The sequence below is a fragment of the Scylla paramamosain genome, chromosome 19, assembly GCF_035594125.1.
Source record: "Scylla paramamosain isolate STU-SP2022 chromosome 19, ASM3559412v1, whole genome shotgun sequence".
NCBI classification, from domain to species: domain Eukaryota; kingdom Metazoa; phylum Arthropoda; class Malacostraca; order Decapoda; family Portunidae; genus Scylla; species Scylla paramamosain.
Genome location: NC_087169.1, coordinates 9,392,694 through 9,405,542, shown reverse-complemented (window position 1 = coordinate 9,405,542; position 12,849 = coordinate 9,392,694). Strand labels below are relative to the sequence as shown.

Below are 12,849 nucleotides of genomic sequence, written 5' to 3'. Positions count from 1 at the left end.
GGACACTAGCCAAGGGCAACAAAAATTTCCCCCTCACCAAAAAAAAAAAAAAAAAAAAGCCAATTCAGTTGCTGGTCCCTGAATAGGTTCCGAAGCAGTAATAAAAAATTGAAGGATAAGTCTCTTGAAAGCTCCCTCTTTGAAGGAGTTTAAATCATAGAAAGGTGGAAATATAGAAATAGGCAGGGAGTTCCAGAGTTTACCAGGGAAAGGGATGAATGACTGAGAATACTGGTTAAGTCATGTATTAGAGAGGTGGACAGAATAGGGGTGAGAGAAAGAAGAAAGTCTTGTGCAGTGAGGCCACGGGAGAAGGGGAGGCATGCAGTAAGCAAGATCAGAAGTGCAGTTAGCATGAAAATAGTGGTAGAAGGTGCCTACTACCTTCTCCTTTTAGGAAGAGGCAGTAGACACCTGGCAAAATGATAATTACTTCCAGTGAGGTCTAAAGCACTGTTCAGGGGGTGCTATGAATTTATCATTAAACCCAGATGTGACCTCACCGAACGTTTCCCTTTGTATCACAACACAAAGGGGCAGTCACAGCCTGCCCTCTAAAGACAACTCTTCCTCCACACAAAACTACAAGCACCTAATAACACACACACTCTTCACTCAAAATTTCAAAATTATCATGGCGACTCCTACACTGGCCTTGGAGTCCCTATCTGGGGAGGGGACCACAAATGTCCCCAGGTGTCTTACCACCCCCCTCAACTTTTTCTTAATTAACTTCTGCAATATTTGCAGTCTAAGATATAATTTTCAATCTGTAGAACACCACCTCTCCTCTTCTAAACCTCATCTTCTTTTCCTCACTGAAATTCAGGTGTCTGAGGCAACTGACAGTAGCCCCCTTTCTGTTCCCTCCTACTTTTTCTATCCTCATTTTCGATCCAAAGCTGGATGTTGCGTTTATGTGCGCAATGACTTAACTTGCTCTTGTGCCCACACTCTTGAATCTTCCGAGTTAACCACCATCTGGCTACGACTACAGAATCACTCTCAAAGTAAGTTTATCGGTGCTGTATACCTCTCACCTAACTCCTCTGACTATAAGAAATTCTTTGACTACTTAACTTCCAAAGTGGAGCATATTCTGACTCTCTTCCCTTTTTGCAGAGACCTCTATTCTTGAAGACTTCAGTGTTCACCACCAGCTTTGGCTTTCTTCTCCCTTCACTAACCATCCTGGTGAACCAGCCTTCAACTTTGCTATCCTCCATGACCTAGAGCAATTGGTGCAACACCCTACTCATATTCCTGACCATCTTGGCCATTTTCTTGATCTTTTCCTGACCTCTAATTCTTCTGCTTATGCTGTCACCCTCTCCTCCCTGTTGGGCTCCTTCAATCACAATCTCATATCTGTATCTTGCCCTATTGCTCCAGTCCCTCCTCAGGATCCCCCTAAGTGAAGGTGCCTCTGGCATTTTGCCTCTGCTAGTTGGGCAGACCTGAGGAGGTATTTTGCTGATTTTCCTTGGAATGACTACTGCATCCATGTCAGAGACCCATCTTTGTGTGCTGAGCACATAACAGAGGTGATAGTGTCTGGCATGGAGGTGTACATTCCTTACTCTTTTTTCTTGACCTAAACCTTAAACTTTGGTTTAACACAGCTTGTTCTTGTGATATATATGATAGAGAGAAGTGGCTCACAAAAGGTACTTAAGCCTTCCATCACCAGAATCTCATGCACTTTATATTTCTGCACAGAATCAGGCTAAGTCTGTTCTCCAACTAGCCAAAAATTAATTAAGAAAGTGTCAAAATCTTCCAAGATCTAACTCACCTTGTGACTTCTGGAATCTAGCCAAAAAATATCTCCAATAACTTTGCTTCTTCTTCTTTCCCTCCTTTATTTCAACCAGATGGCACTGCTGCTGTCACATCTATTTCTAAAGCTGAACTCTTCACTGAAACCTTTGCTAAAAACACTACCTTGGATGATTCTGGGCTTGTTCTTTCCTCTTTTCCACCCTCTGACTACTTCATGCTACCTATTAAAATTATTCACAATGATATTTTCCATGCCCTCACTGGCCTAAACCCTCAGAAGCCTTATGGACCTGATGGGGTCCCTCCTATTGTTTTCTGAAACTGTGCCTCTGTGCTTGCACCTTGCCTAGTCAAACTCTTCCAGCTCTGTCTATCAACATCTACCTTTCCTTCTTGGTAGAAGTTTGCCTACATTCAGCCTGTTCCTAAAAAGGGTGACCGTTCCAATCCCTCAAACTACTGTCCTATTGCTTGAATTTTCTGCCTATCTGAAGTTTTTGAATCTATCCTCAAAAGGAAGATTTTTAAACATCTATCACTTCATAACCTTCTATCTCATCGCCAGTATGGTTTATGTCAAGGCCTCTCTACTGATGATCTTTTGGCTTTTCTTACTGAGTCTGGTCATCCTCTTTTAGAGATTTTGGTGAAACTTTTGCTGTTGCCTTGGATATATCAAAAGCTTTTCATAGAATCTGGCACAAAGCTTTGATTTCTAAACAACCCTCCTACAGCTTCTATCCTTCTCTCTGTAACTTCTTGAGTTTCCTTTCTGACCATTCTATTGCTTCTGTGATAGATGGTCACTGTTCTTCTAAATCTATTAAATGAAACTTCCTGTCATATCTACTCCTACACTGATGATACCACCCTGCACTTTTCCACCCCTTTTCATAGGCGTCCAACCCTTCAGGAAGTAAACATTTAACGCAGGGAAGCCACAGAACTCCTGACTTCTGATCTTTCTAAAATTTCTGATTGGAGCAAAGCAAACTTGGTATTGTTCAATGCCTCAAAAACTCAATTCCTTCATCTATGAACTTGACACAACCTTCCATATAACTATCCCCTCTTCTTCACTGACACTCAACTGTCCCCCCTCTTCTACACAGAACATCCTTGGTCTATCCTTTACTTATAATATGAACTGGAAACTTTACATCTCATCTCTAGCTAAAACAGCTTCTATGAAGTTAGGCGTTCTGAGACATCTCCGTTATTTTTTTCTCTTGCCCCCCAGCTGCTAACTCTGTGCAAGAGCTTTATCCATCCATGTATGGAGTATGCTTCACTTGTCTGGGGGGGGCTCCGCTCATACTGCTCTTCTAGACAGGGTGGAATCAAAAGCTTTTTGTTTCATCAACTCCTCTCCTTTAACTGACTGTCATCAGCATCCTACTTTATCCTCATTTTCGATCCAAAGTTGGATGTTGCATTTATGTGCGCATTGACTTAACCTGCTCTTGTGCCCATGCTCTTGAATCTTCCGAGTTTACTGCCATCTGGCTTTGACTACAGAGTCACTCTCAAAGTAAATTTATCTGTGCTGTATGCCTCTCACCTAACTCCTCTATCTATAAGAAATTCTTTGATTACTTAACTTCCAAAGTGTAGCACATTCTGACTCTCTTCCCATTTGGAGAGATCTCCATTCTTGGAGACTTCAGTGTTCACCACCAGCTTTGGCTTTCCTCTCCCTTCACTAAACATACTGGTGAACCAGCCTTCAACTTTGCTATCCTCCACGACCTAGAGCAATTGTTGGAACACCGTACTCATATTTCTGACCATCTTGGCCATTTTCTTGACCTTTTCCTGACCTCTGATTCTTCTGCTTATGCTGTCACCCTCTGTTGGGCTCCTCTGATCACAATCTCATATCTGTATCTTGTCCTGTTGCTCCAATCCCTCCTGAAGACCTCCCTAAGTGAAGGTGCCTCTGGCATTTTGTCTCTGCTAGTTGGGGGGACCTGAGGAGGTATTTTGCTGATTTTCCTTGGAATGACTACTGCTTCCGTGTCAGAGACCCATCTTTGTGCACCGAGTGCACAACAGAGGTGATAGTATCTGGCATGGAGGTGTACATTCCTCACTCTTTCTCAACCTAAACATTACAAACCTTGGTTTAATACAGCTTGTTCTCATGCTGTACATGATAAAGAGAAGTGGCCCACAAAAGGTACTTGAGCCTTCCATCACCAGAAACTCATGCACTTTATATTTCTGCCTGGAACCATGCCAAGCCTGTTCTCCAACTAGCCAAAAATTCATTAACAGAAAGTGTGAAAATCTTTCAGGATCTAACTACTTTTGGCATCGAGCCAAAAATATCTCCAATAACTTTGTTTCTTCTTTCCCTCCTTTATTTCAACCAGATTACACCACTACTATCACATCTATCTCAAATGCTGAACTCTTCACTCAAACCTTTGCTCAAAACTCTAAATGATTCATGGCTTGTTCCTCCTTTTCCTTTGACTACTTCTTGTTACCTATAAAAATTCTTCGCAATGATGTTTTCCATGCCCTCGCTGGCCCAAACCCTCAGAAGGCTTATGGATCTGATGGGATCCCTCCTATTGTTCTCTGAAACTGTGCCTTTGTGCTTGGACCTTACCTAGTCAAACTCTTTCATCTCTGTCTGTCAACATCTACCATTCCTTCTTACTGGAAGTAAGAAGGTTGTGAAGTAATAGATGTTTAAGAATCTTCCTCTTTAGGATAGATTAAAAAAAACTTTAGATAGGCAGGAAATTAAAGCAATAGGACGGTAGTTTGAGAGATGAGAATGGTCACCCTTTTTAAGAACAGGCTGAATGTAGGCAAACTTTCAGTAAGAAGGAATGGTAGATGTTGACAGACAGAGGTGAAAAAGTTTGACTAGGTAAGGTGTAAGCATGAAGGCACAGTTTCAGAGAACAATAGGAGGGACCCCTTCAGGTCCATATGCCTTCTGAGGGTTTAGGCCAGCGAGGGAATGGAAAACATCATTGTGAAGAATTTTAATAGGTTGCATGAAGTAGTCAGAGGGTGAAGGAGAGGGAGGAACAAGCCCTGATTCATTTAAAGTAGAGTTTTAAGCAAAGGTTTGAGTGAAGAGATAGATGTGATAGCAGTGGTGCCATCTGGTTGAAATAAAGGAGGGATAGAAAAAGAAGCAAAGTTATTGGAGATATTTTTGGCTGGATGCCAGAAGTCATGAAGGGAGTTAAATCTTGAAAGATTTTGACACTTTCTATTAATGAAGGAGTTTTTGGCTAGTTGGAGAACAGACTTGACATGGTTCCAGGCAGAATTATAAAGTGCATGAGATTCTGGTGATGGAAGGCTGAAGTACCTTTTGTGGGTCACCTCTCTATCATATATACCATGAGCGCAAGCTGTGTTAAACCAAGGTTTGGAAGGTTTAGGTTGAGAAAAAGAGTGATGAATGTATGCCTCCATGCCAGACACTATCACCTCTGTTATGCACTCACCACACAGAGATGGGTCTCTGTTACAGTAGTAGGCATTCCAAGGAAAATCAACAAAATACCTCCTCAGGTCCCTCCAATTAGCAGAGGCAAAATGTCAGAGGCACCTCTGCTAAGTGGGATCCTGAGGAGGGATTGGAGTGATAGGACAAGATATAGATATGAGATTGTGATCGGTGGAGCCCAACAGAGAAGAGAGGGTAACAGCATAAGCAGAAGGATTAGAGGTCAAGAAAAGGTCAAGAATGTTGGGGATATCTCCAAGACGGTCAGGAATATGAGTAGGGAGTTGCACCAATTGCTTTATGTTGTGGAGGATAGCAAAGTTGAAGGCTAGTTCACCAGGATGGCCAGTGAAGGGAGAGGAAAGCCAAAGCTGGTGGTGAACATTGAAGTCTCCAAGAATGGAGATCTCTGCCAAAGGGAAGAGAGTCAGAATATGCTCCACTTTGGAAGTTAAGTAGTCAAAGAATTTCTTATAGTCAGAGGAGTTGGGTGAGAGGTATACAGCACAGATAAATTTAGTTTGAGAGTGACTCTGTAGTTGTAGCCAGATGGTGGAAAACTGAGAAGATTCAAGAGCGTGGGCATGAGAGCAGGTTAAGTCGTTGTGCACATAAATGAAACATCCAGCTTTGGATTGAAAATGAGGACACAGAAAGTAGGAGGGAACAGAAAAGGGGATATTGTCAGTTGTTTCAAGCACGTGAGTTTCAGTGAGGAAAAGATGAGGTTTAGAAGAGGAGAGGTGGTGTTCTACAGATTGAAGATTAGATCTTTGACTGCTAATGTTGCAAAAGTTAATGAAGAAAAAGTTGAGGGGGCTGTGAAGACACTTAGGTTTGTTATCAGAAGAGCAGTCCAACCTGGGGACATTTGTGGTCCCCTCCCCAGATGGGGATTCTGAGGCTGGTAGAGGAGTCACCATGATAATTTTGAATTTTTGAGTGAAAGGTGTGTGTGTGTTATTAGGTACTTGTAGTTTTGTGTGGAGGAAGAGAGTTGTCTTTAGAATGCAGGCTGTGACTGCCCCCTTGTGTTGTGAGACACAAAGGAAAATGTTCAGTGAGGTCACAGCTGGGTTTAATGATAAGTTCACAGCATCCCTTGATCCAGTGCTTTAGACCTCACTGGAAGTAATTATTGTTTCGGCAGGGTGGAATCAAAAGCTCCTCTCCTCTACCTCACTGCCTTCAGCTTCTTTCTCATCATCGCAGTGTTGCATCTTTAGTTATTTTCTACTGCTATATTCATGATATAGCAGTAGATCTTGCTGATCTTGCTAATTGCATGCCTCCTCTCCTCCTGCAGCCTCGCTGCAGAAGACTTTCTCCTTTCTCTCATCCCTATTCTGTTTAGCTATCTAATGCAAGATTTAACCAGTATTCTCAATGATTCATCCCTTTCTCTGGGGGGGACCACACAGATGACTCCAATTTTTCCAAGGTTGTACTTAGAGCTAAAGTCTTATAACCATTGTGTTTCTCATGAGCATTTACATATTCTGACCAAGTTTCATAAGTATTGGGTCATAGATAGTATATATTTTATTTGTTTTATATGCGGTCATATAAAATTCAATTTAAAATCGTAGATTTTTTTTTTTTATGAGATATCTATTTCAGCGTATTCTGAAGACATTCAGCAATGAAACTATGTTCTGGAATTTCTCCTATCACTCCGAAATATGTTGAAAATGCCACTTGGAAAAAAAGTATAAAATTTCATCCTCATTCGTGATTTTTTCAGAAGCAGCAGATTTATTTATTGTCCAAAATCGCTACATACTTTTATACATATATATGCATGTAAAACATGTGTGAAGTGTTAGTTCTGTATTGCAGAAATTACAGGAGATATTGGCCAAGAAAGTGGGAAAAACGTGTTTTCAGAAAATCACAAATAAAAAATTTTTTGAGTTACACGGCTTGAATGGCAAATTACTTTAGTGTCCCATTTTCTAGTACTCTTTCTTGAGTATGTAGATGATAGAAAACGTGAATTGGTAATGGTGGTCTATAGAAATAAAATTATACACTATATGAATTATAAAAAAAAATAAATAAATAAAATACGTGCTTACACACACACACACAAACACACACACACACACACACACACACACACACACACACACACACACACACACACACACACACACACACACTGAGTAGGCCTATGTTGTGTGTGTGTGCGCTGAGGGAAAGAAAGGTAATATTTCCCCGAGACCACGTGCTCGCCACGCGGATGGGTATACTAGCTGTCAGGCTAGCGCGTTGTAAACCTGTCAGTTTCCTGCCAAGAACCTGTACGTGACCTGTAGGTACTACGACGCCTCGGCCACATGTGTTCAGACTCTATCGAGACATCCCTCTGGTAGGATGTGTTTCTGCTAATAATTCATATGGAGTATAAGTTTGCAAATATTGGATAAAAATTATAGCGCTCTATTTTACAATTTTTCAGTTCAGCATGGATCAAGAAAGACTCAAACAGATGATACAAACGATGAAGGCAATGAATAAAAGGAGGAGGCGATTAGGCCTCCAAGGCTATTTTATAATAAAGACCGATAGATATGTGATGGTGGACGGTCCACCATCACCACCACCACCATCACCAAATGAGCTCCGGGAGAACTCCCCTGAGTTATAAAAAAAATAAATAAATAAATAAAAATAAATAAAAATAAATTGTACACACACACACACACACACACACACACACACACACACACACACACACACACACACACACACACACACACACACAGAGAGAGAGAGAGAGAGAGAGAGAGAGAGAGAGAGAGAGAGACTGGGGTGTGACTTTATCGCAGAAACATGATAAGACACAGCTAGGGTAGGTCAAATCTTGCCCATGGTCAGACGCTGAGAGAGATAGAGAGAGAGAGAGAGAGAGAGAGAGAGAGAGAGAGAGAGAGAGAGAGAGAGAGAGAGAGAGAGAGAGAGAGGGAGGGAGCGAAGGAGTCGCGTGACTTTATCGCAGAAACATGATAAGGCACAGAAAGCAGGTCAAATCCTGCCGCTTAGTCAGACGCAGAGAACCAGTTATTGAGAGAGGACTCTCTCTCTCTCTCTCTCTCTCTCTCTCTCTCTCTCTCTCTCTCTCTCTCTCTCTCTCTCTGTGTGTGTCTGTGTGTGTGTGTGTGTGTGTGTGTGTGTGTGTCAGATCGTAATGCGGCTGGAATGGGCGCGGAAGGCGTAGCTTCTGGGGGGCAGGGAATGGGTTATATGGCTCATATATGTGTTTCACACTTACCAAGTTGTAGTTCTAGGGCAAAGGAACAATTTTAGCACAAAAATGAAAAATGTCAATCTGGAGTGATTTTCGTCAATTATCTGTGTGGTCCCCTCTTAATCTGCTCTTGTGCCCACGCTCTTGAATATTTGAAGTTTTCCACCATCTGGCTACGACTACAGTCACTCTCAAACTAAATTTATCTGTGCTGTATACCTCTCATAATTCCTCTGACTATAAGAAATTCTTTGACTACCTAACTTCCAAAGTGGAGCACATTCTTGTTCTCTTCTCTTTTGCAGAGATCTCCATTCTTGGAGACTTCAATGTTTACCACCAGCTTTAGCTTTCCTTTCCCTTCACTGACCATCCTGGCAAACTAGCCTTCAACTTTGCTATCCTCCACGACCTAAACCAATTGGTACAACACCCTATTTGTATTCCTGATTGTCTTGGAGATATGCCCAACATTCTTGATATTTTCTTAACCTCTAATCCTTCTGCATATGCTGTTACCCTCTCTTCTCCATTGGGCTCCTCTGATTATAATCTCATATCTGTATCTTGTCCTATCACTCCAATCCCGCCTCAGGATCTCCCTAAACAGAGGTGTCTGGCATTTTGCCTCTGCTAGTTGGAGGGACCTGAGGAGGTATTTTGTTGATTTTCCTTGGAATGACTACTACTTCTTTGACAGAGATGTTTCTCTGTGTGGTGAGCACATAACAGGAGTGATAGTGTCTGGCATGGAGGTGTACATTTCTCACTCTTTTCTCGACCTAAACCTTCGAAACCTTGGTTTAACACAGCTTGTGCTAATGCTATACATGAAAGAGAGGTGGCTGACAAAAAATACTTGACCCCTCCATCACCAGAATCTCATGCGCTTTAAATTTCTGTCCGGAACCATGTCAAGTCTGTTCTCCAACTACTCAAAAACTCCTTCATTAATAGAAAGTGTCAAAATCTTTCAAGATTTAACTCCCCTCATGACTTCAGGCATCTAGCCAAAAACATTCCAATAACTTTGCTTCTTCTTCTTTCCCTCCTTTACTTCAACCAGATGGCACTACTGCTATCACATCTATCTCTAAAGCTGCACTCTTTACTGCTGTTCTAAAAACACTACCTTGGATGATTCAGGGCTTGTTCCTCCCTCTCCTCCACCCTCTGACTACTTCATGCAACCTATTAACATTCTTTGCAGTGATGTTTTCCATGCCCTCGTTGGCCTAAATCCTTGGAATACTTATGGAACTGATGGGATCCCTCCTATTGTTCTCTGGAACTGCACCTCTGTGCTTGCACCTTGCGTAGTCAAACTCTTTCAACTTTGTCTGTCAACATCTGCATTTCCTTTTTGCTGGAAGTTTGCCTACATTTAGCCTGTTCCTAAAATGGGTGACCATTCTAATCCCTCAAACTATTGCTTTAATTTTCTACCTATCTAAAGTTTTTGAATGTATTCTCAACAGGAAGATTCTTAAATATCTATCACTTCACAACCTATCAGATTCCCATTATGGGTTCCATCAAGGCCACTCTACTGGTGATCTGGCTTTCCTTACTGAGTCTTGGTCATTCTCTTTTAGAGGGTCTGGTGAAACTTTTGCTGTTGCCTTAGACATATCAAAAGCTTTTCAAAGAGTTTGGCACAAAGCTTTGGTTTCCAAACTACCCTCCTACGATTTCTATCCTTCTCTCTGTAACATCATCTCAAGTTTCCTTTCTGACTGTTCTGTTGCTGCTGTTGTAGATGGTCACTGTTCTTCTAAATCTATTAATAGTGGTGTTCCTCAGGGTTCTGTCCTGTCACCCACTCTCTTCCAATTATTTATCTATTCCTGCGCTGATGATACCACCCTGCACTTTTTCATGTCTTTTTATAGATGTCCAACCCTACAAGAAGTAAACAGTTCATGCAGGAAAGCCGGAAAATGCCTGACTTTTGATCTCTCTAAAATTTCTGATTGGGGCAGAGCAAACTTGGTATTGTTCAGTGCCTCAAAAACTCAGTTCCTCCATCTATCACCTCCACACAACTTTCCAGAGAACTGTCCCCTCTTCTTCAGTGACACTCAACTGTCCCCTTTTTCTACACTGAACATCCTCGGTTTGTCCTTTTCTTATAATCTAATCTGGAAACTTCACATCTCATCTCTAGCGAAAACAGCTTCTATGAAGTTAGGCATTCTGAGACATCTCTGCCATTTTTCTCATCCCCCCCCCCAGCTGCTAACTCTGTGCAAGGGACTTATCTGTCCATGTATGGAGTATGCTTCACATGTCTGGGGGGGCTCCACTCATACTGCTCTTTTAGACAGGGTGGAATCAAAAGCTTTTTGTCTCATCAACTCTCCTCTAATTGACTGTCTTCAACTTCTTCCTCATTGCTGAAATGTTGCATCTCTTGTTAACATGTACTGCTATTTTCATGCTAATTGTTCTGCTGATCTTGCAAACTGGATGCCTCCCGTCCAACCACAGCCTTGCTGCACAAGACTTTCTCCTTTCTCTCACCCCTATATTGTCCACTTCTCTAATGCAAGAGTTAACCAGTATTCTTAATCATTCATCCCTTTCTCTGGTAAACTTTGAAACTCAGTCAAGTTTTGTTTTTCTGCCTTCCTATGACTTGAACTCCTTCAAGAGGGAGGTTTCAAGACACTTATCCTTCAATTTTTGACCACCGCTTCAAACCCTATTTGGGGACCAGCATCTCAGTGGTTTTATTTTATTTTTTATTGGATTTTTGTTGCCCTTGGCTGGTGTCCCTCCTACATAAAAAAAAAGATACTTTTTCAAGAAAAAAGTGTGTCTAATGCACCGGTTAATACAGTATATGTGCTTGGTTGAAAATGGTGGCAAGTTCTGTATTTTGTATCTTCGTAAGGACTTACTTTATTCCTTAAAATTCTCTGATTCTCTTTCGTGTGTTGTGTGAGCACATCTTTTTAGTGTGTCATCTCTGCCAATTGATGATTTTGGGTCCATGACCCTTCAGTGGCTGCAGTGGGATGCTTCATTCTTGATGGTTGGAGAGAGAATAAATAGCTGGTCTGAGTGGCTGGTATCTGCTTGATGTCTCCTGTGCCTGGTTGTGATTGGTTGTTCTGCTTTGTTCTGGCTGTTCTCATGCTGGATAAGATTTTCAAGGCTTCTGATTGGATGCTTCTTCCTTGATGTACAGCACATCTAGGATGGCAAGGTGCTTGTCATTGGAACAGGCCATGATGATTTCTGTGTTTTCTTTTAATATTTTTCTTGTAAGCAGTGACTCATGTCCTTTCAGATGTTTCTTCGGGGTGCCTGATGTGAGGTGTCACTGTAATTGTGCTGACATAGGTGGAAGGGAGGGTTTCACAGTCCCCTTGTTTACAGGTGAAGCTATCGATGACATGTGATTGCTGAAGTTGTTCTTTTGTCTCGCTGTCCCTGTTTTTGAGGAGCAGCTGGCTTGTTTTCTGATTTTTATAGTAGGTGACCAAGTTCAGGCATTTTTCAGGGTGAGTTGGTGTGATGTTCTTCAATATTTGTTTCATAACTCTCTTCTTTGTGGGTGCTGGTGTACTGCACTTTGTAGAATATGTTGATGGCTTCTTTCTTCCTTGTAGCTCCTTCTCCTTGTTACCAGAGGTCAATGATTCTCTTTATCTAATTGTTTGTTTCTTTTGTTGAAGCTGTTGTATAGTAGCACTTGTGCAGAGTGTTCTGTTTCTTGATGGACTTGCTTCCACATGTTACAATGAGTTAGTACCCTTTGTGTATATGGTGCAATGGTAGAGTCCTTGTATCATTGGGGGCACTCACTGCTCCCATTCAGGGAGTAGCCTGGGTTTGTGTGGTTTCTTATAGATGTCAGCGTTGAAGGTTTCTTGGTCTTGTCTTATCAGGATATCCAAGAATGGTATTGCTACATTGAAGCTGTGCTCAGTGGTGAAGTTCATCCCCAACGTATTTTGCAGGCAGCATCTCTTCTTTCTTCGTGGTCTTTATGAAGATGCCGTCGATGTATCAGCAGTAGGCTGCTGGTTTCTTGATTTTCTTGACTAAGATTGTTTTTCTTTGCTTGCAGAGAGAGTGAAAATGAATTTGAAGAAGTCATCCTCCATGATACTGAACCCCAGAAGAAGAAGAGATGCTCATATGTGGACTATCTCTTAACATCAAGTAACAGTAAGCTACTCTCATATTATTTTTTGTATTTATTTATTTATTTATTTATTTATTTATTTATTTATTTACATATTTATTTATTTATTTATTTTTATTTATTTTATTTTTTTCCAAATGCTAATACCCCTATATTCTGCTGGTAAAGGCCTTATATGGTCTG

The 12,849-nt window shown here is 41.4% G+C and overlaps 1 protein-coding gene across 6 annotated transcripts in view; it reads left to right on the top strand.

The window, feature by feature from the left end:
- LOC135109616 (uncharacterized) overlaps positions 1 to 12,849 on the top strand; it is a 375,792-nt gene that overhangs the window by 5,196 nt on the left and 357,747 nt on the right. For all 6 annotated transcript variants that reach the window (XM_064021045.1, XM_064021044.1, XM_064021043.1 and 3 more), the window contains exon 2: positions 12,589 to 12,689. In XM_064021045.1, the coding sequence (XP_063877115.1) occupies positions 12,589 to 12,689 (101 nt within the window). The remainder of the gene's footprint in view (positions 1 to 12,588; positions 12,690 to 12,849) is intronic.